The sequence below is a fragment of the Ictalurus punctatus genome, chromosome 11 (assembly GCF_001660625.3).
Source record: "Ictalurus punctatus breed USDA103 chromosome 11, Coco_2.0, whole genome shotgun sequence".
NCBI classification, from domain to species: domain Eukaryota; kingdom Metazoa; phylum Chordata; class Actinopteri; order Siluriformes; family Ictaluridae; genus Ictalurus; species Ictalurus punctatus.
In genome coordinates, this window is record NC_030426.2 from 14,583,699 (window position 1) to 14,611,132 (window position 27,434).

The following is a 27,434-nucleotide window of genomic DNA, read 5'->3' on the forward strand; positions in this document are numbered from 1 at the left end:
ATTTTGGGACTCATTTTAGTCCGATTACTACAAGCTAGCAGGGCACTGAGCATCTTGAACTGAAGGTGATGGAATAAAGTGTGCTTTTGCCATGGATATGGGGTTATTTAACAACAGGGTCATTCTCTGCTTCATGGCTACACCCTGTTTTCACACTGACTGCTCTGTGAAAGCCCTTGGATTGACAGAGGCATGACAAGGGTAAACAACTTTATATATAAACACTCCACAGGCTATATTGGTAAACACACCATTTCCTATATTTATTAAAAGAACCTAAACAAGGAAAGACAGTGCCTTGGAGGTAGTGAATGCTGCAGTGGTAAAGCGGAGGAAGATGGAAAAATGTTTGCTAAGCCAACAGGCCTGCAAAACCACAAGGCAGAGTGGGTTTAGAATAGAACTGCTGCTTCTCTAAAACACTGCCACAAAGAACCCCAACAAGTGCTAAAATGTCTAAAAAAGGAAGTGTGGAGAAAAAGCAGGTGCTGAAAACACATTCTTGGCTGCTGGAGCTGTGTACTGCATGCAAAACATACCAGAGAGAGGGAAGACAGGGGAGTCCTTCTGCTTTCACTGTGGCACTTTGAAAAGGACAGGCACAGAAATGTGAATAGTGCCGACAATCATTCCTCTCCTATTCACTGCCTGCTTTTGTAAACGGTCCCTACTTGTCTTTCAGTTTGTTCCCCCTGAAAGCTTTCCTCCTCCTTTTCTTTCTGGCTCTGGGCGCATGTTAGAGTCGAGCTGGCTATGTGGCCGCTGCAAAAGCCTCCGTCAATAGAGCATAGCACTGGCGTGTTATTCAAGAGGCAGCTTTATGTAGGGTTTAATGGCAAAATGATTTCACTTGATACCAGGATGTTAAGTGATTATGGGCTCTGCGACATTCCAAGGCACTGTTATCGGATCTTCCATCACGAGTGCGATATTTGATATGGTTTTGAGTGAGAGGAGAGAGAAAAAAAAAAAGAAAAAAAACCTCAAAAAACTCATGTAGGGTCCACTTTCCACTTCTGTCTCGGAGTGAATGTGCCTACACACACACACACACACACACACACACACACACACACACACACACACACACACACACAAAATGAGCATTCTGATGGAGTTATTATAGAGCAGCAAGCTAAGGCAGCTCGGGCATGTTAGTATGTGTAAAAGAATATTAACTTTGACCACAGATACAAGAAAATGTGGGAGAACAGTTACTCAGCCAGGCCTTTGCACGAGTTTACACAACACAACACTGACCAACTTACACGTCTATAAAATGAAAACCAATGACAATTTTACACAAATACCTCATTTAGACACTGCTGCACACGAATGAAAGATCTAAGGGAGAATCCCAAATAACCTGGGGGGGGGCTATATGTAGAGGTTTGTCACATTTCAGACACCAATACCAGTCAGTGATAACCCTACAAATGGAAACACGAGCGCACAGAGAGTATCCCCAAGAGATGTTTTTCTGGTCTCTGGCATACATTAGAGGTGTTTTTCTTAGATGGTTTTGGAAAAGCTATTAAAATGCACTGGAGACAAAAAAAAAAAAAAAAAAAAAAAAAAAAAAAAAAAAAACACCCAACATGCCACTCTAATTCATCACTTTACTCAACAGCTTGTGTGCCAGAAGTAATGTGCGATAGAGAGGTACCAGCTAATCCAAACATCTGCCAGGGTCCCGAAAAGAGTCATTCGCATATTCATGTCTTTTGGATGACTGGTGCTGGTTTTAGTGGAAGGGGGGTAAAAAGTCTTGAGATGCTTTTCTATGACCACCCACTATTCGGCACACAAATCTGGGGATGTGTTGCAGATTTGTAGCATGTGGGCAAAACAGGTGCGGTACAGGTCTCCATTCGGAGTCAGATGTTTGCAAGAACCTAAGCCCTAGTTTGACATTATATTTTCTCAGACAGACATTGTATTTGAACCAGATTTAGACTACATCATGCCAACAAAGAGAAATGGACATCAATGCGGTGTGTTTTGACTGGAACATTTCTGCGGTTTAGATGCATAGCTTACTATGGAAACGCAAAACCTTCACATTGCAACTTTACTACGGCTGGATGAAATCTAATATCCCTCCCCATCTAAACATTTAAATTAGAATAGGACAACTTCCTTCCTAAGCCTTCCGACCTCACAATATATCTTTAGTATGCACATTTGTTTCACATACACCATTTGTTTCATTGGAAAAGCACATTTCACTGTCACTTACAAAGTGCATTTATGGTATAGCGAACATCTTACATGTTCTCTTACTACTTCTGTCCATATGTTTGTAGCCTTCGCCGATGACTAGATTCCTAATTTAGAATATTTTGGTAAGCTGCTGTTACTATTATTTGCAGGATTTGCATGTACATGTGAATAAGCCATGAATATTATGTGTAATATTAGCCATTTACACAAGCTGTTTAAAATGAAGATTGAAGATGAACACATCACCCAGCCCTACTGGTTATATCAAGCGAATCACACTTAACTGTAATACAAAATTTTAAAATCCTTCATAACACTAACAACTTTTCATTCATTCACAGATGTGTATTTCATTTTTATGCCCAAGGTAATAAATAAACCAAAAACCTGTAGATAACAAATATAAATAAAAATAAATAAATAAATAAAAAATTAAAAAAGCCGCATCCCAAGTCTTTCAACACTCGGACAATCGTTCTTCAAAGTAATGGATTATGCCGAGACAGAGGCATTACACTTAAGCTTTTAAAACCATCTACTGAAGCCACATGACCGGAGGGCCTGAGAGCACTTTTCAGTACTGAGTGTGTGCAGCAATTCAACAGGAAGACATGAAACCACATCCAGGTCAGTGGATCTTCGAGCACTGACAGACGACTTAACAGCTTACAGATACAGCTCCGTGGTGAATATTTTTCACCTGAACGTTTCTATAAGAAAGGATAGTAATCTGCACTACTTAAAATGAAAACGCTACCACTACAACCATCCCTCACAGGTCAGCCATCCAAACAGGTATCTCCTCAGAACTCGTACCACAGATCTACTGCTTTGAATATGTTCTGGTGTCCAGCTCATTACTGAACATTAGTTTCCTGCAGCGGTGTCTAAAGGATCGTTTGGCCTGTAAGCTCAGTGACATACTCTTTGGAAGGACCACTGTTTTGACGATGAAGGATCCAGGTTATTGTGGTTCAGTTGTGGCAGCTTGGTAATGAATCCAGCCTGGCCTTCACAAGGACGAAAACGCCTTCATTAATTAGAACCATATGAGCTGTTCCTCCATCTGCCATCTCATTCATGTAAACAGTTTCTTTTAACAGGGGGACCCTAAACGTGGCCTGAGAGGGTAAACCACCAAAATGTGTAATTGGGTATGACAATTCAAAAAAGTTTATGTTTGATCAGTAAACCAACTACTATACTCCCAGATGCTGAACACCAATCTGGTTCATCTCACTGTTGGATGATGGAAAATTCAAGGTCAATTCATAAGTGGGCAGGCAAGTCTGATGTTGACATCAGACACCGAATGATGAACCACAAGAAATCTCAGAGACGCTTTTGGTTAGCTGTGTTATGGTGCCGAAAGCTGAAACAGACGATCTGTAAGAAGTGGGTGATGCACTCAAAATTCTATGTCATATTTTCTTTCAGAGTATAAACATTTTTTTAGGGAACCAGGGCAACAGGGCTCTTGTGGCTAAGGTTGAGTCAGAAGTCCAATATTAACAGAGTAAATGTCTAAACAATGTCATCCTATTAAAAAAAAACAACAACATTAATTTATTAGCAGAACAGTTATGTATAATACAGTACAAACCAGCCAAATTATAGTAAACAAACAGGTTCTCTGCACGATCCAGTGTAAAAATACACTATATGGCTAAAAGTCTGTGGACACCTGACCATATGTGGGCTTTCATTAAACTGCTGCCTCAAAGTTAGAAGCACACAATTGTCTAGAAAGTCTTTGCATGCTGTAACATTACAGATTTCCCTTCACTGGGACTAAGAGGTCTAAACATGGTCCATCATGACCATGCCCCTGTGCGCAAAGCAAACTCCATGAAGTCATGTTTTGCCAAATTTGATGTGTAAGAAGTCGAGTGGCCTGCACGGAGCCCAGATCTCAACCCAGCTGAACACATTCGGGAAGAACTGGAACACAGACTATGCCCCAGGCCTCACGGTTCACACTCTGAAAAAGATGGGTTCAGTCAGATTTGGGCTTGTTTTTCCACCAGAGTAATGAAGACGTGCAGCAAGCAAACAACTAAACCACTTAAACCATACAAAACATATTTTTTGATCAAAAGATCACTCCACTGCAAATGCTCTCACTCACACACACACACTCAGCTTTTCATTTGCAGCGATCTCTGAACCTTGTGTCATTGAATTCAGTTCTCTACAATTCAAAATTCTTTTTACACCACCTAATTTTGAAGGAAAGTGATGATATTACTGCTCAAAACAGTGATCCAAAACACTAACTTTATGAGCTGATGTTGTTTAACACCATTCCTCCATCTGCCATCCCATTTGCAGAGTGAGTGTCTCCCTCCACCCTCCAACACATGAGGCTATGTTTAGCTGTACAACAGTGCAGTCATACAGTTTGGGGCTATAACTGTAACAGCAATAACTAGCATGTGCATGATTTTTTATTTTTTAGGATAATTTATGATGCGCACACAATGAACTGCCCTTTTGTTATGTATCATCCCAGTTGTTTAAATGAGAAATGAATTAAAAACAAACAAACAAACAAACAAACAAACAAAAAAACCCACCACACGCTCATACTGTCTATATGCCATGAAAATCAGAATCAAAATCAGATGAGGTCATAATTGTGCAAGCTCTAGTTTCAATAATTGTTTGTAGAGTAGTGATACTCATGGATAACCAGAAAAAAGATGAGTAGGCTGTTTAACCTCCACTCCACTGTCTCGTGCGGTGTGGGAACTGAAGACAGTCACAATGGGACACTCCCATGATGCACATGGTGTGTGAATTTGGCGTAACATCCATTCGTCTGGGAAAGCTAAATACAACCTACGACTACACAAAACCCTCTAAATACTCTGACCCTCAAAAACCTCCTGAAATGGTTTTCACCAGGCACAAGAGGCTCTTTCAAACTTTCAAATGACACATTCCAGGCTAAATTAACGCTCTCCATATATCCGCACAGACAGCGACTGGTTCTCATCTCCGTCCTCCCTCTTTCTTCTCATAAAGAGGTTTAGAGAATTCACCTCCTTTCTTCAGTGCTAGAACACCTACTGATAAGAAGTGGGCTTGAGGAGTCCTATCTTCACTACCTCAGACTGTCGATTCTAATAAGGAGTTTAAGAGAGTGCCTTGTAAAGACATGAAAGGATGAGGTCCAGGGTCAGGGTCAATCCATAAAGTGAGTAGAGGGTGTAGGGACCAGTGAGAGTGGATACATGTTGACCTTCTGGAATACCATGCTGTAGCAATGAAAGCTTCATCCATTTTACTAATTAATGCCATAGAAAGTCCAGCCTTTTCTCGTTTAGGATCTAGTAAACAAATCACTGGAACTGTGCACTCCCTGACAACACCCAAGAAATTCCACTACAAAAAGAAATGGGACGGAACAAAAAGTAAATATTAAGCTAACAAGCCTTTTAGGCTCAGCTGGATTATGAATCTCCGCCAAAAAACCAACAATACTAAGTAAACAAGACAGGTCTCGACTAAGTCACACCCTCGGCCATGGGTTGTGTGTGAAAGGATGGCGGGGCAGAGAGAACACATCCAGTAAAACCCTCAGTGCATCAGTGATGGGCATGATTATGAATTCATAAACAAATTTCAGTGTAAAAAATAAATTTAAAAAAAAAAAAAAGGTCAAAAGTTCTGAAGCTAATATTGTGGCTAGTTCTGAACAGTTTTCTCTGCTCAAAGACACAATTAGAGCAGAAATCGCTAAACGTGTTGTATGCTGGCATTCCAGAATTGGTACTGCTGACCCATAATATAAATCATAACATCTGTTAATTAGGATGGGCAAGGCACTAGCCCAGACACCCAGGATACACAGATTTCATCTTTGTGCTTATTCATAATTGCCCAGCAGAAAAGTAGGTTCAACAATCCTAAAATGAGAAAAAAACAAAACAAAAAACAAACAAACAAACAAACAAATAAAAACATTGAGTTGTTATTTTCACCCAACCACTGGGTTACACTGAAGGCAGCCTGCATGTTTGAAAGATAGGTCTGTCTAATAATAATAATAATAATAATAATAATAGTAATAATAATAATAATAATAATAAAAACAAGGTGATTCAGAATTTGGGTGATTATCAGTCCAATAGTCGAGGTAGAGAAACACACCCAAAGCAGTTGAAAATAAGCCAATGTTGTGAAGGTGCTATACAGTTTTAACCCTTAGTTGTGTTAAGTTGTTTTTAACCCAGCATTTTTAGAGTGGAAAAGAAAACTACTCCTTACTGATTTTTGCAAAACAAAGTTTTCATGTGGTATGTGTTTAAATATTATGGGCCTCATGGTATTGTGACGCACCTCAGTGCTGTAACTATCAAACAAACTTTTCATTCTGAACCCCAAGGTTTACTGCACTACACACATCAGTCTGAGTACGTTTACCATGAAAATACATAGTATACATAGTTTATGTTTAGTATGAAAATACAAGGAATAACTTGTTTTGCCAAAAGCTATCAAGTGCTCTGACTGCAAACTCACCAGACACCGCTAACATGCAAACAGGAAACACACGGTACGTTTACATGGACAACAATATTCTGATATTAACCCGATTAAGACAATACTCTGATGAAGAAACTACCATGTAAACAGCAATTTTTAATTACCTTAATCCAATTAAGGTCATACAGGAAATAAACACAAATGGAATTAAGACATGTGGAGTACTCCTGTTTTAGTCACATTATCGACGTGTATTACAGACATATACAAACCTTAATCACACTATTAACGTAGTGTGAGTTTTCACCGCATTTTGCGATAGGACATGATCACACGGCACTGCTCAACCGTTTTGCGGCAAACATGAGCGCACGGCTGCGTTTGAAACCGCGTACTTACCTACTATACTGCTATAGTAGGTGAAATACATGTATCTCAGCTACTATATAGTAGGCAAGTACGCGGTTTCGGACGCAAACCACGGCTTCAAGCAGTCGTCTATTTGCACGTACAGCATGACAAATAATGAACTGCACTTGAAGCTTTCGTAAAATTTAAAATAAAAACACCCAAAACTGTAAACGGTACCATAACAAAGACGAACTGCATGTTGATACGTGAAGCTCCGGAGGGACGTCGGATGGCGTGGCGCGGGGACGTAATGCCATGTGCCCTTAATTGATCTACGTTCTATAACATGTAACACGGGTACATATGAGGAATATTCTAAAAGCAATTCATGTAAACACCTTAATCACAATATTGTCTTATTGAGAATAAGATCAATATTTCGATTACTGCTGTCCATATAAACGTAGTCAGAGAGACAGTGTCGTTAACTGTAACTATTGTCACTATGTGGATTAAGTTGCATGCACAGACGACATCGCATTTTCAGAAACAAGAAGATTCAGCAGAAAGCTGTCATGTAACTCTGCTGCTATAAGTAACAGTCTCTTCAGTCAAACGTATAGAGAAAATTTAATACAGCTACACTCGAATATCTTTTATGTGCAATGTGAAGAGAGAACACTGCAGTGTAATCATGCATGAAACCAAAATGGGCTCTGAAAATGCCCAAGGCATAAAGCTATTTTACATACAAATGAAGATTCGGTTAAACGCAACAACTGCGTTGGTGTTTATGTTGGAAAGGTGAAACATGAGCTCTAAACTACAAACATGGTCAAATACACTATTATATAACGCCCTGACTGCAATGATGTGAGCAAGATGACATTCTTTTGTGTGTCTAATTAATCCCATGGATAGTCTGGCCTTCATTAATTTAGAGGCATTATACCTAGTAAACACATCACTGGAACTGTGTATTGCCTCAAAAGATCCAAGAAATTCCACCATGGTCACAGATCTCAGTTTGTTTTAGCTGACCACAACTATTTTCCACACTTGTTAGATTGCACGATATGTTTGTATCACAATGGACAATGTTAATTAGCAAATGTTGTTATGCAAATAAACTACTAAATAAACAGTCCTTTGCTGCAAGCCAAGATACATTCGAATGATCTATAAATGACATTTTTTATACTCAAGAGTTTTAAATTTGGAATTAGTAAGAACACGGCTGCCTTGAAGAAACTGCTAAGCTTTTGATAGTTGTAACAATAGTCACACCAAGTGAAAAGTTTGTCTTAACATCACTGACTACATTTACATGGACAGCAGTAATCTAAATATTGATCTTATTCTGAATAAGACAACGTTGTGATTAAACACTTTAATCACAATATTGTCTTATTCAGAATAAGATCAATATTTAGATTACTGCTGTCCATGTAAATGTAGTCAGTGGTGTTAAGACAAACTTTTCACATGAATCGCTTTTAGAATATTCCTTTCATGTTCCCGTTTTAAATGTTATAGAGCATAGATCGATTAACGGCACACATCATTACGTCCCCACGCCACGCTGTCTCACGTTCCCTCCAGAATTTCACGTATCGACATACAGTTCTTCTTTGTTATGGTACCGTATACAGTTTTGGATGTTTTTATTTTTACGAAAGATTCAGGTGCAGTTAATTATTTGTCATGCTGTACGTGCAAATAGACGACTGCTTGAACTGTTGCACACTGCAGTGTGTGTACATGTCCTGTCACAAAATGCAGTGAAAACTCCCACACAACGTTAATAGTGTGATTAAGGTGTTTACATGTCTATAATGCACTCCGATAATGCGACTAAAACAGGAATACTCCACATCTTAATTCGATTAGTGCTTACTACGAGTATGACTTTAGTTGGATTAAGATCATCAATAATCACTGTTTACATGGTAGGTTCTTAATCAGAGTTTTGGCTTAATCGGGTTAATATCGGAATATTGTTGTCCATGTAAACTTACTGAATGACATATCTTTAATCAGATTATCACAGTGAGTATACCCAGGTTTAGACAGAAGTGGGGAGAAGGGCAGCTCCTGAGGGGTGCACAGGAAATTCCCAAAAGGTTCCTGCCCAAACCAAGGAACCACCCATTAAAAAGTAACCGGCACAAAAAAAGATCAGAAGGACAATCAAAAGTTCAGTTGCATGCAGAATGACCCTATAGAAGGGAAATGTATCAAACACACATGCTGGATAGATCAGCAACAACAGCAGGCAGGACTGGATACAGGAAATTACTGAGGTCCTGACCAACTGGAGTAATGTTCTTACTTTTATAGCAATATAAAATACAGCCACACTGAAAGTAATTGCAATGTTTCATCAGGTTAAAAAAATTGTTCATCAAATCACACGGCATTATCATTTGACTCAATGTATGTACATGTACCTGCATATCTAGCCATAATAACATGTGACATCCCATGTAATGTTTTACTAGCCCTAGAAACCACTACACACCTTGCCTTTCTGAATTCTGCAAATACAAGCAAACCACCCCAGAAGCTGACTGGTAAACATCAACAGTGCATCTGATAGCAACTCATGTGTGAGCCAATGAGCCTTTTAGTAAAGGAAACACAAGTGACAGTCCTCGGTCATAAATCACTGACGGCATCTTCCCTGACCGCAGTGTTCACGTGCCACCGTCAGCCAAGTGAACCTCCAGAACAACACAGACATGACAGCGTAGACTGAGTCTGTAACCAGCAGAGGCTTACATTTTACTCGAGTCATGTTGAGGTTTGGACTGGAGAGAAGAGAAAACGAACAGGGGAGGCCAGGCCAGGTCTGTGCTCTCTCCTTCAGCTCATCTGGGACAAAGACAGTGACGTCATGCAGGAAGCAGTGAAACCTTACTTGGAAAAAGTATGCGTCAACCAACAAAGTGTGATGTTAAGAATACAAATGCAGGGATAGGGCGTTCTGGTGCACATGTTGTTGACCTCATTACTTAATAATCCAGTCCATCAGGTGTGCTGGAACAGGAAAAACTACTTGGGACAGTGTTTTGTCCCAGGCACAGTGCTCGTCAAGCTTACAGGGCTCAATTTGATACAAAACACAAGGAAGACGTGTATGTGACAGGGCTGGGCAATATACACACACACACACACACACACACACACACACACACATATATATATATATATATATATATATATATATACATACATACATATACACACATATATATATATATATATATATATATATATATATAAAATACCGATATCAAGATAAATGAATGATTACGATACATTTTTCTGAGATATTGTTGGTATGGTGATTAAATTAAACTAAATGTATGTCATTGATTTGACTTTTTTTTTTTTTTACTTAAACTTTGTCTGTGTAGGCATTAAAGAAAAGTATCGTCAGTCAAATAACTCAGTTTAACTTTTTTTTGTTTATTTTATTACTTTTGCAGACAGCAGTTGTTAGCTAAATTATATATCGTGATATGCACTGTGTATCATAGAAATATTGCTGTACTAGCTCCTCTCTGCTCTTTTAGCTTGATACTATTCTTAGACCCTGAACTATTAGTACTAGCACAGAGAATAGGTTTATGATGGACACCCCAAAGCTCTTCTGTAAGTCACTCTGGAAAATTATGTCTGCTAAATGCTGACAGTGTTCTTTCTTTTCTCACTAAATAAGCTCTCGCCCATTAGAGGTTTATGTAAAGTATGACAAGACCGGATAACGGCTCCTAACAAATGGAAAACCGATACAAGGCTCACACTTATTCTTACGTTCACCATGAGCATTATGACACATTAAAGGGGTCATGTTATGATTTTTTGTTTATTCGTTGTAAGAAAATAGGTTAAAATGCTTTAATGTTCAAAAAATTAAGTTCCTCTATTCCCAGGTTGCCTGAAAATCCAGAGTACTCTGATTGGCAATCTGACCCACTGCATTGTGATTGGTCAAAAGTCTTGCCTTGTGTATCAGAAAATTAAAATCCCCTAGCATTAGCCTCCAAAGCGCCTAAGCAAAATGTCTCCGGTTTTATCGTATCAGTTCGAGCCTGATTCAGAAAAAGCGGATGATTAAGCGGAAGCAAGTTTGCAAACATGACTTGAGAACGTTTCACAGTGGTAAATTTTTATTTTGTAACTCTCTCACCTTTCAGATATGATGTAAACTCCGACAAAGCCGGCGGGACTAACTATGTTGGACACAGCCGCTGTACATAGGTACTCATGCAATATATCTTTGGAAAGCTAGGATTCTTGTGATTCAATTGATAAACTGTTTCACGATACAATCACTACAGCATCTACAATCAACGTCTGTCAGACCGCCAACAAACACTAAACTAAGTTCACTGACGCCTTGCCTTCTTTCTTCGTGGCTGCCTTTGGGCGGGTTTATGCTGATAGTGCACTCTGTGACAAAGAAATTACGGAAGTAAATCTGGACTTCAAACAACGTGTTTTGGGCAGGTCTGCAGCAACGTTACTCTCTGTTAGATAGAATAAATCCCTTTGGCGAGTTTTGGGACTTTGCAGAGCTTATACATGCACAAACAGATACATTACATCCCAAACAGAAGGAAAACATTCAAAATCATGTTATGACCCCTTTAAACCACAACATGCCATCCAGCAGGAATTTGTTAGCAGAAGCCATTTGTGGAAAGCGGTTTCAAGGGGGAAACGAGTTTTTGCAACCAATTTCAACAAACACCAAACACAGCTACCAGTGCAGTCTCCGTGAAAATGAAAATCTCATTTTCAGCTTGTTTACTGCATGCCAGGCTAAGTTGAGTTTTGTGGTTTTGAGAAGACTCAGCGCCATGCAAATGAAAAAAAAATAAATACAGGCATCAGATGACATTTCATCACCTGGCAGTCACCCTCTGTTTGCAAGACAAATCAACAAAGTACCCTGTACAGGCATCAGATCTGTAGAAGCCACACTGCTGTACTGTTAAGAAGGGAAAACGCTGATGAAACGATCTGCTCAGCAGAAGAGGCCTGCAAAATAAATAAATAAATAAATGAAATAAAATAACTGGCTCAAGATTAAGATCTGCGAAAGGAATTACAGACCCAGAAGAGAGAGCAAGAGGAAATAACGGAGTCATGTGGGGTGGGGGGTTGGGAAAAAGAGAGAGAAGGAGTAGCTTTCCAGTTTATGTTTGGCAGCACTTATTGACATACCTTCAGCAAAAGCAAAGACTTAAATTCAATATGTACTCAAATACAGGCAGCATCTAAGCACCAGAAGTCAGCTCAACATCAGACTTGGGGATGTGAAGCATCCAAACAATAATCTGACACCAGGTAGACAGCTCATGCTTTGCAGCAGAAAACCTACAACTCTTTAACTATAATTGAAAACTTCCAACAGGCAGAATATGATCCCCATGAGTCACACTATAGGCTCTTTAAACCACATCAGTGGCAATGAGATTCCTGCCCTGCACAACAGGCACCTGATTCTCTCGGGCAGTAAGAAGCTATTATTGAGCATGTCAGCGTCTCATAGATAAGTGCACTGTGATCCTGGCTGCTCTCAACACTACTGTGCAAACAAAGCCTCTTAAGTCAACTTCTGGCAAAATGACAAAACAAAGACCATCACCCTCTGAATCTTTTGGGATAATGTAGAAAGAAACCTCAAAAAGGATTCCAGGTGAAAAACCATCACAACTCATCTCAAAAACAGCATCTTCTGTTAGACTCTGCAAAACAGCTAGATTAATGGTTAGGGTGGACATGATCCCAACTTCTTCAATAAATTGAACAATCACCAGTGATGCTGCTTAGATAACTAGATACGGTCAGATAGTTGTTTTCATTGACTCTGGTTCATTAAAGCCTGAGCTTCCTGTTCATATTTTATCAGACCGACCAATCACAGAGCACTCTGGCAGAGTCCCCATTTCTGTTTGCCGCACACAACGCCAGTTTCGTTCATCTACACGAGTAAAACTAAAGCAACAATTGTATACTGTGTTATTTTTATTGTATTAGATCTGCCACAATTAGCTCGTGATTGTCACACAAATAATTGTGATTATTTAATTGTCTCAGACACATCTAACCTCATCATTCTGTGAATGTTGCATGTCTGGCATTACTGAAAATTATAAGCAAATAACCAAAAACTACTGTAAAAAGCTGAACACCTTAGTATATTAATGGGCCTATCATTTTATACTCCCATAGGTAATATTAATATGAACTGTAATGCTATACTACAAAATCAACAAGGAAATAAACCAACATGTCAGATTACACTATACACTTACACTATGCACTCTACAATCTAGTGTATGAATTTTAGAAAGGTAGTATCGTCTCAAATGGAACACAAGCGTTTTTGGGGTTTTTTTTTTTTTTTTTTTTACTAACCCAAAGTTTAAGTTGTTTCCAAGTTGATGGCACATGATGTCAAATGCACGTAAAGTGATGCCGCTAGCTTTAGCGGAATACCCAGAGTCAACGACAAGGGATTTCTTCCGCTTACTGTTTAAGTAAGACCTCATCAAGTGACAGCAGAAGTAAGTCAGGCACCCCGATCTCTTCAAAGAATTCAAGGTGGGTGAGTTTCAAGTCATATTAACATCAAACAAACTGTAAAACTTCTAATCCTTATCCTGAAAGATGGTCCTATATTGTTTGAGGCAGCTGGTAAGCTAACGTTATGCTCCATGTAATGTTAGCGATAGCCTGTTATATGTTAACGATGCTAACGCATTGTAATGTTATAAACTATATATTATATATATAATAAATAAATAATATATTATATATATATAATAAATAAATAATATATTATATATATATATATATATATATATATATATATATATATATATATATATATATATATATATATATATACACACACATATACTCACGTATGTGTATACACATATTGAAAAAATGTGAAAAAACACAGATTACTCGATTATGAAAATTGTTAGTTGCAGCCCCAATAAATACAGAACAACTAAAAGAATTAAGATTGTGATTCAGTAGGGACTCCATTTAAAATATACATCCAGTGTAGGCAAGGAGCACACTTTTCATGCATTTGAAATAATCAAAGCTTATAAATGTGCAATAAAAAAAATGTTTTAATGGATTTCAATTTCTGACGTACAATAAAATCACTCTCTCTTTTAACTGGCTGAATTAACTTCCATAAATCAATGCTACTTCAATACTGACTAAGAAAAAAACCATGATGATGAATCTAGCCACTAGTCTGCAGGCTTAAGAGGAGAGGATATTTTTGGCATGATTGATTTTGATCAGCTATCATGCCTGCAAAGCCTCCGCCCTCACTCAACCCATAAACGCAAACTAAAGTATGAAAATACAAGGAATAACTTGTTTTGCCAAAAGCTATCAAATGTTCTGACTGCAAATTCACCAGACATGGACAACAATAATCTGATATTAACCAGATTAAGACAATACTCTGATTAAGAAACTACCATGTAAACAGCAATTATTGATTACCTTAATCCGATTAAGGTCATACTTGAAGTAAATACAAATTGAATGGAGACATGTGGAGTATTCCTGTTTTAGTCTCATTATGGGAGTGTATTAAAGACATGTACACACCTTAATCACACTATTAACATCGTGTGGGAGTTTTCGCCGGATCTTGCGACAGGACACGTACACACACACACACACACACACACACACACACACACACCAGTGCTCAACCATTTGACGGCAAACAAGACAGCATGGCTACGTCCGAAACCACATACTTACCTGATAAATCGTAGGTTAAATACATGAATTTTGGCTATTATACAATAGGTAAGTACGCGGTTTCTGATGCAGTCCATGGCTTCAAGCAGTCGTCTATTTGCACGTATAGCATGACAAATAATTAACTGCACTTTACGTAAAATTAAAAATAAAAACACCCAAAACTGTATACGGTACCATAATGAAGACGAACTGTATGTCAATATGTGAAATTCTGGAGGAAACATTGGACGGCGTTGGCGTGAGGATGTAACGACTTGTGCCGTTAATCTAACTATGTTCTGGAACACATAAAACGGGAACATGAAAGGAATATTCTAAAAGCGAATCATGCAAACATCTTAATCACAATCTTGTCTTATTCAGAATAAGATCAATATTTAGACTACTGCTGTCTATGATTATGATGTAAACATAGTCACAGAGACGTGATCTTGTAGCAGCAACAGAGGAACAAAGAAGGAAGACCAGAAATAGACAGCACGATAACACTCGTGTGCTTGGTAATGCAGTGTTGTAGGAAAAAAACCCACCTACTTTTTTTTTCTTTTTTTTTTTAAAGTACAGCATTCCAGCATTCTCACTCACAGGACAGATGACACAGCACACAACAGAAAACTACAGGCTACATGCTGATATTTTATAATCAAATTACAAGTATCAAAGGGTGTAAAGGCCATCCATGGTCAAAATTCAGCACTGATGAGATACAAATGCCGAGCACAGGGACACAGCCTGAGAATCACAAATAACCTGCGTTCTACTGTGTTTCTCAAAACTGAACCAGGATATTAAACCTCTAAACACCAGCTGATGCGTCATCTTCAACTTGAAGGATAAACAATGATGGATCCTTAAAGGCAAACTCTGCAGCGAAATTCATTAAACATGTTTATATTCAGTGTGTATGTGATTGTGCCCTGCGATGGATTGGCACCCTGTCCAGGGTGTACCCTGCCTTGTGCCCGATGCTCCCTGGGATAGGCTCCAGGTTTCCCCATGACCCTAAAGGAAGGATAAGTGGTATAGAAGATGTATGGATGGATGGATGTTTATATTCAGATATTTATGATGTACTTTGTGAATGCAGTCCTAATTTGTTGGCTGGTGGAGTCTTTTCATCATTTCTGTGATATGTTAGCAGTTGTGTGCCGTGCTGATGTCACAGGGGGACATTGCTATCGACCCTCACAAAAATCAATGAAAACAATCAGATTTTAATGTTAACACCTTAAAATGAGTGTCTGAGCTTCTTTTCTGCCTCATCAAACATTGATCAATTTCATATTCATGACAATAACAGCATACACGTAGTGGAGCCAGTGAACACTGGGCCCAAAGTTCAATATCGCAATGAAGATATAGGACACAGTCGAGCTCACGGCACATACTTGGCTGAGAAAGTTAGCAATCTAAGAGTTGATGAGCTTGACAGCATTGATGGTGACCTTAGCATGAAAATTAAAGCTTTGGAAGCTGATCGGTTTGAGCAAAGTGTACAGATGAGGAGGTGTGTGTGTGAGAGAGAGAGAGAGAAAGAGAGACCGACTAAATAACTGAAATGCTGCTGCATCATTCTCTTTTCTCTCTTTAGGTGATGAGATTGATTGATTCCACAGTCAACTGGTATTCAAATGGCATTGTGGGGGTGTAAAAGTGAAAATAAACCAAGATCAATGAAAGAAGCTTAAACTTAGACATGACCTCAATTTCATTACAAAATAAAAATAAAATACAATCTGGGATGCCACTGAATATCACATTGTGATAGTCTTATCTCCTTCCCTTCTTCTTTTGTCTCCTTTATATTCAAGTTACAGCATTACATGGAGAGGTTTATATGGGAATAAAAGCTAATAACATAGAAATAGTGGCTAATCAGACATCACAATCATTGAAAGGTGAACATCTGAAAAACAACTCACTGTTCACAGTCAACACTCAGAGCATGTGTGAAACCATCAGCCACTGAGATTACACGCTACGAGGACTATTAAGAAGGCAGAACCAAATGTTAGAAAAGTCGAGGCTTCAGTAAGAACACTAGACATAACTTCTTGCGTTTGGGACATATTCCTAGACACAACTTCTCGCATTTCAGGCTAGATTCCTCCAGCCTGAGCTACTCCCCATTTCCTTTTTTATCCCCCTGGAAGACACTGCTACTGCAGTACTACAAGCCTTTATTTAGCATGTCTACAGCGACACTTAGGATGGTAATGATGGGTCACGGTCAAAAGCTCCAACGCCCAGCAATTAACAATCGTTAAACAATTCACACTTCTACAAGAAGTTACCTCGGCGTTCCTACGAACACTGGCAGACGACATGGCTCGTCTGTCTTTAACAAACCCATGATATGGCCGTTGCACTAAAGAAGATTTGGTTTGTAAGACAGTCTCCATGTGAGTGCAGCATGACCCGAGTCACCCAGCACAGGATAATTTCTCTCATGCCAGCACAATGTAGGTCCTGTCCTTTCTTCATATGCTTCCCATTAGTGTCAGAAGCAAGGCCGGGCAATATGAACAATCGCACTATATACACAACATGCAACACGAAACATCCTAAGCATCCATGACACAAATCAAATTTACTTAAACTTGGATAATTTACAAAGCATATATTGTAATACAAATAACAACATAAAGGCAAAGCTGGGAATAGAGTCAGTAATATTTGCTATCGTTAGAGTCGCTGGTGTTTATACAAGTGTGCTGAAGATTTCTGATGAGTTGATTATGACAGTAACAGTATGATTATTATGCACCAGCCAACACAAGTTATAACCAGCCCTGATTTTCAGATAAAAAGTATTTCCTGGCTGACAAACAAACAAACAAAAACCAGCAACTCAGTCCTTTCCTCTATAGTGAGCGCTGCAAACACCTCTTTAATTACTGATTTTATAACCAAAAGCCTTTCAGACTTGTATGTCCACAAATATTTTGAGCCAGGCTCTGCTTATAGACTTCTCAGAAGTGGACCAGGATAAAGTCAGAGTCCTATACAACACTGACAGTTGCTCTTCATTTGAAGCATATTGAATCCAGCAAGAACTGAGTGTAGCTTTGTGTTTTTCTTGACCATTATTATTATTATTATTATTATTATTATTATTACTACTATTATTATAGGAAGAAGAAGCACTGCATAAACTTAAAAACAAAAAAGCACAAAAGCACAATATTTGAAAACACGCCTCAGTGTTCAGAACATGACACGCAACTTGGACTGGAAGTTTTCGGCTGAATCCCAAATGCCTCCCCGCTACCTACATAACCGGACTATATAAAGTATAAAAAGGCTCCTACAGTAGTGCACTCCATGTCCAACCGGGAGCCGTTTGGAACCAGGCCTGGTCACGCGCATGCGCAAGAGCGCTCGTTTATATAGATGTGTTGCTAACTACCTATAATGTCCAATGAATTCAAGCTGAAACACGCTTTAAAATAAAGACGCTGGAAAAATGTTGATCCAAACTGATGAACTACACTCGTGTTTACTCTTGTTTTAAATCAAATTAGTCTGCAAGCTAACAATATAATGTGCTTCCACAGCCACTCAGCATCACCCAGAACAGCTAATAAGCACAGCCGAAACGAACTGAGAGGAACCAAACACACTCACCGAGAAGTTTCTTCACCTCGACTTCACTCATGTAAACGTTGACACTCGGGTGGTTGTTATTATTGTTGGTGCTGATTATAACGCCGGGTCTGGCGAGGCACAGGGCCGCCTGGAGCAGCAGGAGCAACACGCAGCCCCCGAGTGTCCTGAGGGCTGGAAGCGGGCGAGCGCGGCACTCTGACCGAGGACCCCCGGAGCCCCGCGCCGCCTCCTTCTGCCCCAGCATCGCACCTTCACTTTTCCCTCAAACTGCTTTAGCAAACCCTCGGTCTTTACCCTCATCCAAAACTTGAATGTCCTCCCGAGGGCAACATTACTATAGTAGGTGTTGATAACGACGCTAACAAAAACTCTCCCGCTTCGTTTCGAATCCGTTCTCCGGTTGTTCCTGACCGAGCTAAGCGTAACGCTAACAACGCGAGCTAGCTAGCTAACTTTGTTCAAGTCTCACTCGGTGCTCACGGTCGGTTTACACATCTGGACGGATGCGCAATGCCTTTTTAACGTGTTCTGACTACACTTACACGAAATATAAGCCTACATTTAGACAGAAAACAACAATTTCAGACCGCAAAAATAACCGTTAAAGTCTCGTCCCGGTCCTTCCTTTCATGGTCCTTCCTTTCATGGTCCTACCAGCACCATCACCCACCCCCAACTGTAATCTCATTTTTCACGGGAGAAAGTGGGCGGGGCCCGGGTAAAGGAGCGCGCGCGTGCATAGCAGAAAGCTGGATACCGAGTGCGCGCACGCATGGCCGAGCGCGCGCGCACACACACACACACACACACAGAGACACACACACACAGAGACACACACACACACACACAGAGACACACACACACACACACATACACACGTCTACCCCTACACCTAAATCTGACCCTAAACTTAACCTCTGAAACAGAAAAAAATAAGGTTTTAAAACAATTCTTCTATTTGCATGATCTTGTAACTAATACCAACACTAGTAACAGTTGGTCTTAATTTCCCAATTGAAGCAAAAGAAATAAACTTGGATTGAGTGATTGGCATTTTATATTTAGACTTTTATACTCAAAAGCAATTAGATAATAAAGAAGAAGATTTTCCTGATCTTTGTGAGGATAAAAATAGAATATTATTTTAAATGTGTAATAATCTAAAATATCTGTTGCATGATAACTTTGGGAGCAGGATTACAAAAACACTGGTATACACATTATCACCTCATTCACATGGGTTGGGTGGAGATAAGGGATACCACTACAAGCTAGCATGAAAAATGAAGCATTCTTCTTCTTATAAGTGCAGACCATTCTTCTTCTTCACCATGATGATGATGATGATGATGATGATGATTACCAATTAATTGCAGAATAATAGAATGCCCACTACAACATCTCCAGGAAATTTGAAGGCTCATTTCATCATCGTGCAATGGTGAGAACTGTCAGTGTCATGCAGGAAGAAGCAAATGTAGTGCTAAGACAGAAGCGAATTATTCCCTGGCCCCACTGACCACAAGATAAGATGTTGCCTAATGTTATGTCAGCTATGAGTTTATTATAGCTTGCTAGATGACAAACAAATGTTGATTAGGTGTGTGCCTTTTATGTCCGATGGGGATCCTACCAAGGCCAAACACAGATCCTACCAAGGCCAAACACAGGAGTAGCCATATGTTCTGTGGATTAGTATTTTTCCCCATGGATAAGTATTTTGCTACACTCCTGCCCATTCAACCCTATTACTTTTAAATGTGGGAAGCTACAATATACTGTGTGCAAAAAGTAAACTTTGCTCATGTCCATCAGCCTGAATACATTAAGAAAATCTGAAGACATAATAATAGAAATGGGAAAAGTCAAAAACTGACTTTCACGGTCCAGTGCATATAGAACAGAGCCACCTTGTGGTAAAATGAAGCCAGACATAGAGTCCTTTAATTAATTACTTGAATTCTGTTGTTTGACATGAGAGTGTCCCCATTTCATGAAGGACTAGTTGGAAAGACTTGAAATATTTTAAATCATCAATTTAGCGTTTAAATACTGTGTTAGGTAATATACAGCAACCTTGCAAAATTCTTGAAATAGAGTCTTCTATAGCTCAAAGCCTTTCTCCAGCTGTGCCTTCATTCCAGGGAAATCCAAGCTGATCTGCAGAGATAAAGTCAGATTACACTGAAAGTGGACATTTTATTGCTTTAATTTCCTAAAAACATCAATTTCCTTTATCATTTAAAAGCTACATTTTGCGGAGACACCAGCAAATAAATAAATAAATAAATAAATAAATAAAAAGACAACAAGGAATTTTTAATCATTTTATTATTAAAATATTCACCTACAAAACACACCTATAAACACTATTTACAGGATAGCTAGCAGAGAAGTTGGATTTATACAAACACAGAGAACATGTGAGATGCTTCCATTAATTGTTTGTGCTCTTGTTGAGTGGGCGAGGAAAAAAAGTTTGAAGAGTACCAGTTCTAAGGCTGTATAACGTAGTTGCCGAAGGGAGATGCAATGGGGCCAGTTTTTAAAGAAAAATTCCCTGAGGGACTACACAGCCACATAGTGTCAACATTACAAATCCATTCCAGTTGAGGTATGCTATTTATGCAGGGTAACTGCCAGGGTGTATTTTACATGGTGATCTACAGAATAAGAGGTGGAAAAAACTTGTCCATAAAACTGTCCGAGGAAGCAATTCATGGTTTCAGGTTTTGAATGAAGAGGGGTCTGTGCTTCACCAAGTTACTACAGCTTCCTGAAATAAAACAGGAAATATTAAGTATTAAGTACATAATTCAGAAGTCACACCTCTGTTTAGGAGTCAGCATCAGACAAGATAAATTGCATGACAACTGAAACAAAAGAAAAGTGCAATTACCTTTATTGCTGTCTTTGCGTTCTGCGGTCTGATAAAAAAAAGAAAAAAAAAGAACAGTGAACATTTTTTTTTACTGCTGTTTACAAGACTACATTTTACTTCCATCCAACCATGTTCTGTACCGCTTATCCTACACAGGGTGGGAGGAGCCTGGAACCTATCCCAGGCAACTCGGGGCACAAGGTGGGAGACACCCTGGACGGGGTACCAATACATCACAGGGCATAATCACACACACACTCACACACTACAAACAACAGGAGGTATGAGGCAAACGTGCTAACCACTGAGCCACCATGCCCCTCTATATTTTATTTAAATTGTATACATTATAGGTATCTAATATCATATAAATAATATATAAATAATGTATAAATAATAGGTATCTTCGTTCACCATTTTAATAGGTTATCACTAACATATTCACAAGTTTAAAAACAAATCAATACTTTTATACCTTAAAGCTTTGAAAAAATCAGTCAAGTATGATTTGGTTGCTTTTCATGCAAATGAAATATTAACAAATGCTATTACATTCCTCAGTTAAATCTTATGATTTATACCTTATCGTCATTCAAATTTTTACAAGCTCTTACAAATTCTTTTTTAAAAATTACATTAAATCAGAGATTTAGTCAGCTGGTGCGATACTGGATCACTGGATCAACAGCGAAAGTTGGTAATAAGAGTAATGGGTGGCTGTGGCTCAGGTGGTAGAGCGGGTCGTCCACTAATCGTAGAGTTGGTAGTTCAGTTCCTGGCCCACATGACTCCACATGCCGAAGTGTCCTTGGGCAAGACACTGAACCCCAAGTTGCTCCTGATGGCAAGTTAGCGACTTCATGGCAACTCTGCTACCATTGGTGTGTGAGTGTGTGTGTGAATGGGTGAATGAGAACCAGTGTAAAGTGCTTTGGAACCGCTAAGGTTAAAAAAACGCTATATAAGTGCAGACCATTTACTAAGAGTCATGAGATGAAGTAGTTGTGTTTTGTTAAGTGGGAACTTAGCTGAGAACCATAGATCCTTAGCCCTGTGTCCTGGATAGACTATGAGGGTGTCAGAGGTAATTGACTAGTCCAACAGAAGAGAGTTCTTCACTGGTAGGTTAATCAGTTCACTTTTGTCAAGTCTGAGTTTGAGACATCATCCAATAAGAGATGTTGGTAAGGCTGTCTGATATCTTCTGAGAGACTTAAGAAGTGGATGTAGGGAAAAGAGAATAAAGTTGTGTGTCATCGGCATAGTGATGACATAGGAGAAACAACAAGGCCTGATAACTGAGACCAGTGAATTAGCATACAGGGACAACAAGAATACTGACAACAAATACTGAACCCTGAGGTACTCTAGTAAAAAGGCTGTTAGGTAATACTATACCTAGGATTGATTCTGTAGGTATTAGAGGCCAGATGATGATTGTTTGTGTCAAAGATTGCAGACAGTTCAGTGATGATGAGGACAGAAGACAAAGAGTTCTTTGTGGCTTTTTGTAAAGACTGCAAAGTGGGCAGTTTCTGTAAACTGGCATTGGAACCAGACTGGCTGGCTTTCTAGGGGGTTATTTAGTTGAAAATATGAAGACAGCTGTGTGAGAACACCAGTATCCATGGTCTTGGATATGGCCCTCCTCCAGCTGCACTGAGATCAAGAGCAGTGGATCAAAGACCTGCTCAACACCCAGGAAGCGGATTGACAGGTAATCCAGGGACTGGTACAGCACGTTCCATTTCACCTTCACCAAAATGGGACTGCAGGATGACCCGGAAGTCTTCTTGAAGCTGTATGAGCGTTCTGCCTTAACATGGGTCTTGCCAAGCGTCAGCAGGCAGCCCGCCTGTTGCCACCATGCTGGAGTACCTGGACTGGAAAAGGGCAATTTTGCAGCAGGTCAGGTGCACCCCAGAACAGCACCGTCGGCTTGTCCGGTTGCTGACATTCTGCAAACTCGGCCTCTGGGTTTACATTTGCCCAGAAGCTCTGTGACACCTGCTGGAGGTGGTTGCTGACTGAGGGACACGGTGCCAAGGATGTGATTGACCTTGTGGTGCTGGAGCAGTTCATCACCCGACTTCCAGAAGGGACAGTGGAGTGGGTCCAGTGCTTCAGGGTGTAACCAGACCTCAATTCACCAATGCTTGGTTCAAGGAGAAGCATTGGGAAACACACATTGGGTGAAAGTGAGGTGTGTGGACAGGGATGTTCACTAATACCTGCTAGTGCCGTTCATCATTAAATTTCGGGGGCAAAATGATATAGTGGAGGTGGCAGTTAGTTCTTGTCTCACCCATCCACTAATCCTGGCAACAAATTGGTCTAGGTTTTGTGTGTTAGCAAGATAAATGTTTGTGGTTGGGTCCTGCAGTAGTGAAAAACGGTGTGGAATGTGTGCAACATTGCCTGGGGAGGCAGTGCCAGGACCGTTGACATTAGTTCCATGTCAGGGTGACATCAAGAGCAGGGGGAGCTCTGCTCCTCTCCTGTTGGCAGGGATTTCCCTCAGCTATTTTTACTTGGAACAGTCATGCAATGAGACCCTTAGGCACACCTTCGACCAAGTGAGAGTAACTGATGGTCAGGCAATTCAGCTTAATGTTGCGCTCTCCCACCCCTATTTCCAATTATTAAGGATAGGTTATATTGAGTTACCCAGAACACTCATACGCAGGAAAAAAAGACTGAAGAGCCATCTGGAATTGTTATTCCAGGCAATCCGATGGCAGGGCACTTAGGTCAGGTTAAAACACTGAACCGTCTCATGGCCCACTTTTATTGGTCGGACATTCGCTGCAATGTCCGCTAGTGATGTGCAGCATGTCGCAAATGTCAGCTGGTGAATCTGCTGGCCACCCCAAAAGCACTGTTGTGCCCATCCACCCCTTAATTGAGGTCCCCTCCGAAAGAATTGGGATGGACCTCATCGGGCCATTAGATCAAACTGCGCAAGGGCATTCATTGCTTTGTGTTCGTTCTAGTGGAACACGATACCCGGAAGCAATGCCTCCCCACAATATCTCCACATGTAATGTGGCGGAGGCACTCTTCCATGTTATCTCTCAAGTCGGGATCCTGAAAGAGATCCTGACTTATCAGGGCACACCTTTTATGTCACAAACACTACGCAAGCTTTACAAATTGTGGGGACTAAATCGATTTACACCAGTGTTTATTATCCAAAAACGGATGGGCAGGTCGAAAGGTTTAATCAAGCGCTTAAAAACATGATTCATAAGTTCATTCACAGTGATGCGCAGAATTCGGATAAGTAGTTAGAGCCACTGTTATTCGCAGTAGTAGAAGTCCCGCAAGCCTCCACAGGGTTCACCCCGTTCTAATTATTGTACGAACACAAGCCAAGCAGCGTGCTCGACATCATTCAGGAAAATTGGGAGGAGGGACCTTCTGACAGTAAAAATTAAATTCAATATGTTCTTGACCCGCAAGCAAAACTCCACACCTTAAGCCACATAGCACAGGAGAATTTGCTACAGGTGCAAGAACATCAATCCTGGCTGTATAACAGGGGTACTTGGCTATGAGAGTTCACACTGGGAGACAAGGTACTCATTTTACTACCCGTGTTGAGCTCTAAATTACTCTCCAAATGGCAAGGACCCTTTGAGGTCACACCACAGGTCAGGGATGTCGATTATGAGGTAAGGCAAATGGATAGAGGTGAGGCGTGGCAGGTTTACCACCTTAACCTCCTCAAACCATGGAGGAAGGCAGTTCCCATGGCTTTGGTGATGGTCATTCCAGAGAGGGAGGAACTAGGACTGGAGGTGAATCTAAAAACAGTGGTTCAATCTACCCTGGTTCCTTATGGAGACCACCTCTATCTATCCCAAATCATGGGCGTGGCTAAACTACAGGCAGAATTTTCCAATGTTTTCTTACCTCTCCCCGGTCGCACTAATCTCATAGAACACCACATTGAGACAAACCCAGGGGTGGTGGTATGCAGCCGCCCCTATCAACTGCCCGAATACAAAAAAATTTAGTTTGGGACAAACTCAAGGCTATGCTCAACATGGTGGTAATTGAGGAGTCCCAGTGGTTTTGGTTCCCAAGACCGACGGGACAGTCCAGTTTTGTGTGGACTTTAGAAAAGTCAACGTGGTGTCTAAATTCAATGCCTTTCAATGACAGACTAGATTATGGCTTGCTTTTATTTGACACTGGATTTGTCAAAGGGATATTGGCAGATCCCCTTGACTCCAATATCTCATGAAAAAATGGCCTTTTCCACTCCGTTTGGTTTATGCCAATTCGTGACCCTTCCTTTTGGGTTGTTCAGGGTCTCTGCAATGTTCCAGTGACTCATGAACAGAATCCTCCTTCCACGGGCTCTGTATGCCACTGCCTATTTATATGACATTATTATCTACAATAATGATTGGCAGAGGTACATCCAGCACCTGCGAGCTGTTCTGAGATCACTGAGGTGGGTGAGACTCTTGGCAAACCCAATGAATTATGCGATAGGATGGGTAGAATTACGGTATCTGGGCTTCCACTGGGGTGCTTCCCCAAATTGATAAGACAGCAGTGATTGTGGCCTGCCCGAGACCCGTGCTCGAGCACTGGTTTGTGAATGGAGGACAGAGCGAGAGAAGAACAGTGAACAGTGGTAAGGACTGCACACATGTGGGGAATTTTCTTAATGAATGTTCTGTGTTGCAGTGAGACGAGGCGAGGATAAGCGGGAGAGAGCAACCAGTAGGTAGCCGTGTGTGCGTGCATTTTTATGTGTTTTTGAGAACGCTGAAAAGTAAAAATAAAATAAAGAGCCTTTGAATTGGTCCAAGCCTGTCCCCAGAAGAGTATTACAGTATTGTATTAATATTTATCAGCTTTTTTTATCTGTACTTTGGCTGATTTGTAACTAGTATGTGTAACACTACTGGATATTAGCACATGCTCTAAAATTTGTGTTACTTTTGGCCCTCAATTCTGTTGCATCCTTTTTTCTTTGCAGATGCTTCTGTTTTACTGGCAGAAATTCTGCCTCACTTGTGTATAGCTTTTAACAGATGTCCTAATCCAGAGTGACCTACAGAAGTGCTCTGGAGTCTCTAGCATGAAACAGGACAAGGTCTAAAAATACTCTTATGTTACTTTGGCAACTTAGTAAAAAGCATCTGCCAAATGTAAATATAATTATGTATATGTAAAGCTCTGCATTGGAAAGTCTCTAATCAAATTTGGATTGTGTGCAATAGGGTTTAAATCTGTCCTAGCCAGACAAACAAAAGATAAACCATGCTCTGTCTGAAACATACAGGTTCAATCCGGTACAAGAAACATGAAAAATGACATGTCAAAAGCAACTGAACAGCTCAATAAAGAGTTCTGATTGTGTGCTGGTTTTGGCTGTAGCTAATGAAATGTAACCAATATAGGTATTCTGGTTAGAAATTAGAATTATAAATCATCCTATTGACAAGCTGGCCTACAGGAATTAATGTCTGGCACATCCCTTTCTTTTTTATCCAGTCTGAATCATTTCAAACTTGCCTGAACCTCAGTCATAAAATCTTACTCGAGACAATAACATAAGGTCCAAATCTGGAAGTTTTTCTGTAGGATACTTACTGGGGTTTTTATTATTGAGCACAGGTTCACAGATTTCTCTAAAACAAATGTCCTGCTGTACTTTATATGTTCTTTTATATCTGTGAAGCAAAATAGAGAAAAAACATCAGAAAATCTCAAATCAAGAGCAGAGCAGATACACCAGTATATGGAGTTGTATGCAAAAGTTTGGGTACCCCTGGTTATGTTTAATTTCTTAAAGATAACCACTATTTTTCTAAAACACTAGTTAATAAAAGTAATATTTTGCTGTGACCGTATGTCACAGCAAGCATATTTTGGGGGGCTTTAGAAAGCCACATGGAATTTTTATCATAAAGGTATGATATGATTCTTGAGCTTCAATTTCTTTCTATCTATCTCTCTTTCTTTCTTTCTTGGTCTTTAGTACAATTATTCATCAGTCAAGCTGTGACAACTCACCATCCCACAGCCTCTGGAGAATTTC

The 27,434-nt window shown here is 39.9% G+C and overlaps 2 protein-coding genes across 6 annotated transcripts in view; both read right to left on the bottom strand.

Moving 5' to 3' along the window:
- The window catches only part of ryk (receptor like tyrosine kinase), a 70,652-nt gene extending 51,526 nt beyond the window's left edge, over positions 1-19,126 (bottom strand). For all 3 annotated transcript variants that reach the window (XM_017480130.3, XM_017480131.3, XM_017480128.3), the window contains exon 1: positions 18,511-19,126. In XM_017480130.3, the coding sequence (XP_017335619.1) occupies positions 18,511-18,736 (226 nt within the window). In that variant the 5' untranslated portion in view covers positions 18,737-19,126. The remainder of the gene's footprint in view (positions 1-18,510) is intronic.
- Positions 19,127-20,805: 1,679 nt separating this feature from the next.
- The window catches only part of sned1 (sushi, nidogen and EGF-like domains 1), a 55,708-nt gene continuing 49,079 nt past the window's right edge, over positions 20,806-27,434 (bottom strand). For all 3 annotated transcript variants that reach the window (XM_047158520.2, XM_017480350.3, XM_017480351.3), the window contains 3 exons: positions 26,987-27,066; positions 21,392-21,419; positions 20,806-21,268 (listed from right to left, as the gene is read on the bottom strand). In XM_047158520.2, coding sequence (XP_047014476.1) covers positions 21,394-21,419; positions 26,987-27,066 — 106 coding nt within the window. In that variant the 3' untranslated portion in view covers positions 20,806-21,268; positions 21,392-21,393. The remainder of the gene's footprint in view (positions 21,269-21,391; positions 21,420-26,986; positions 27,067-27,434) is intronic.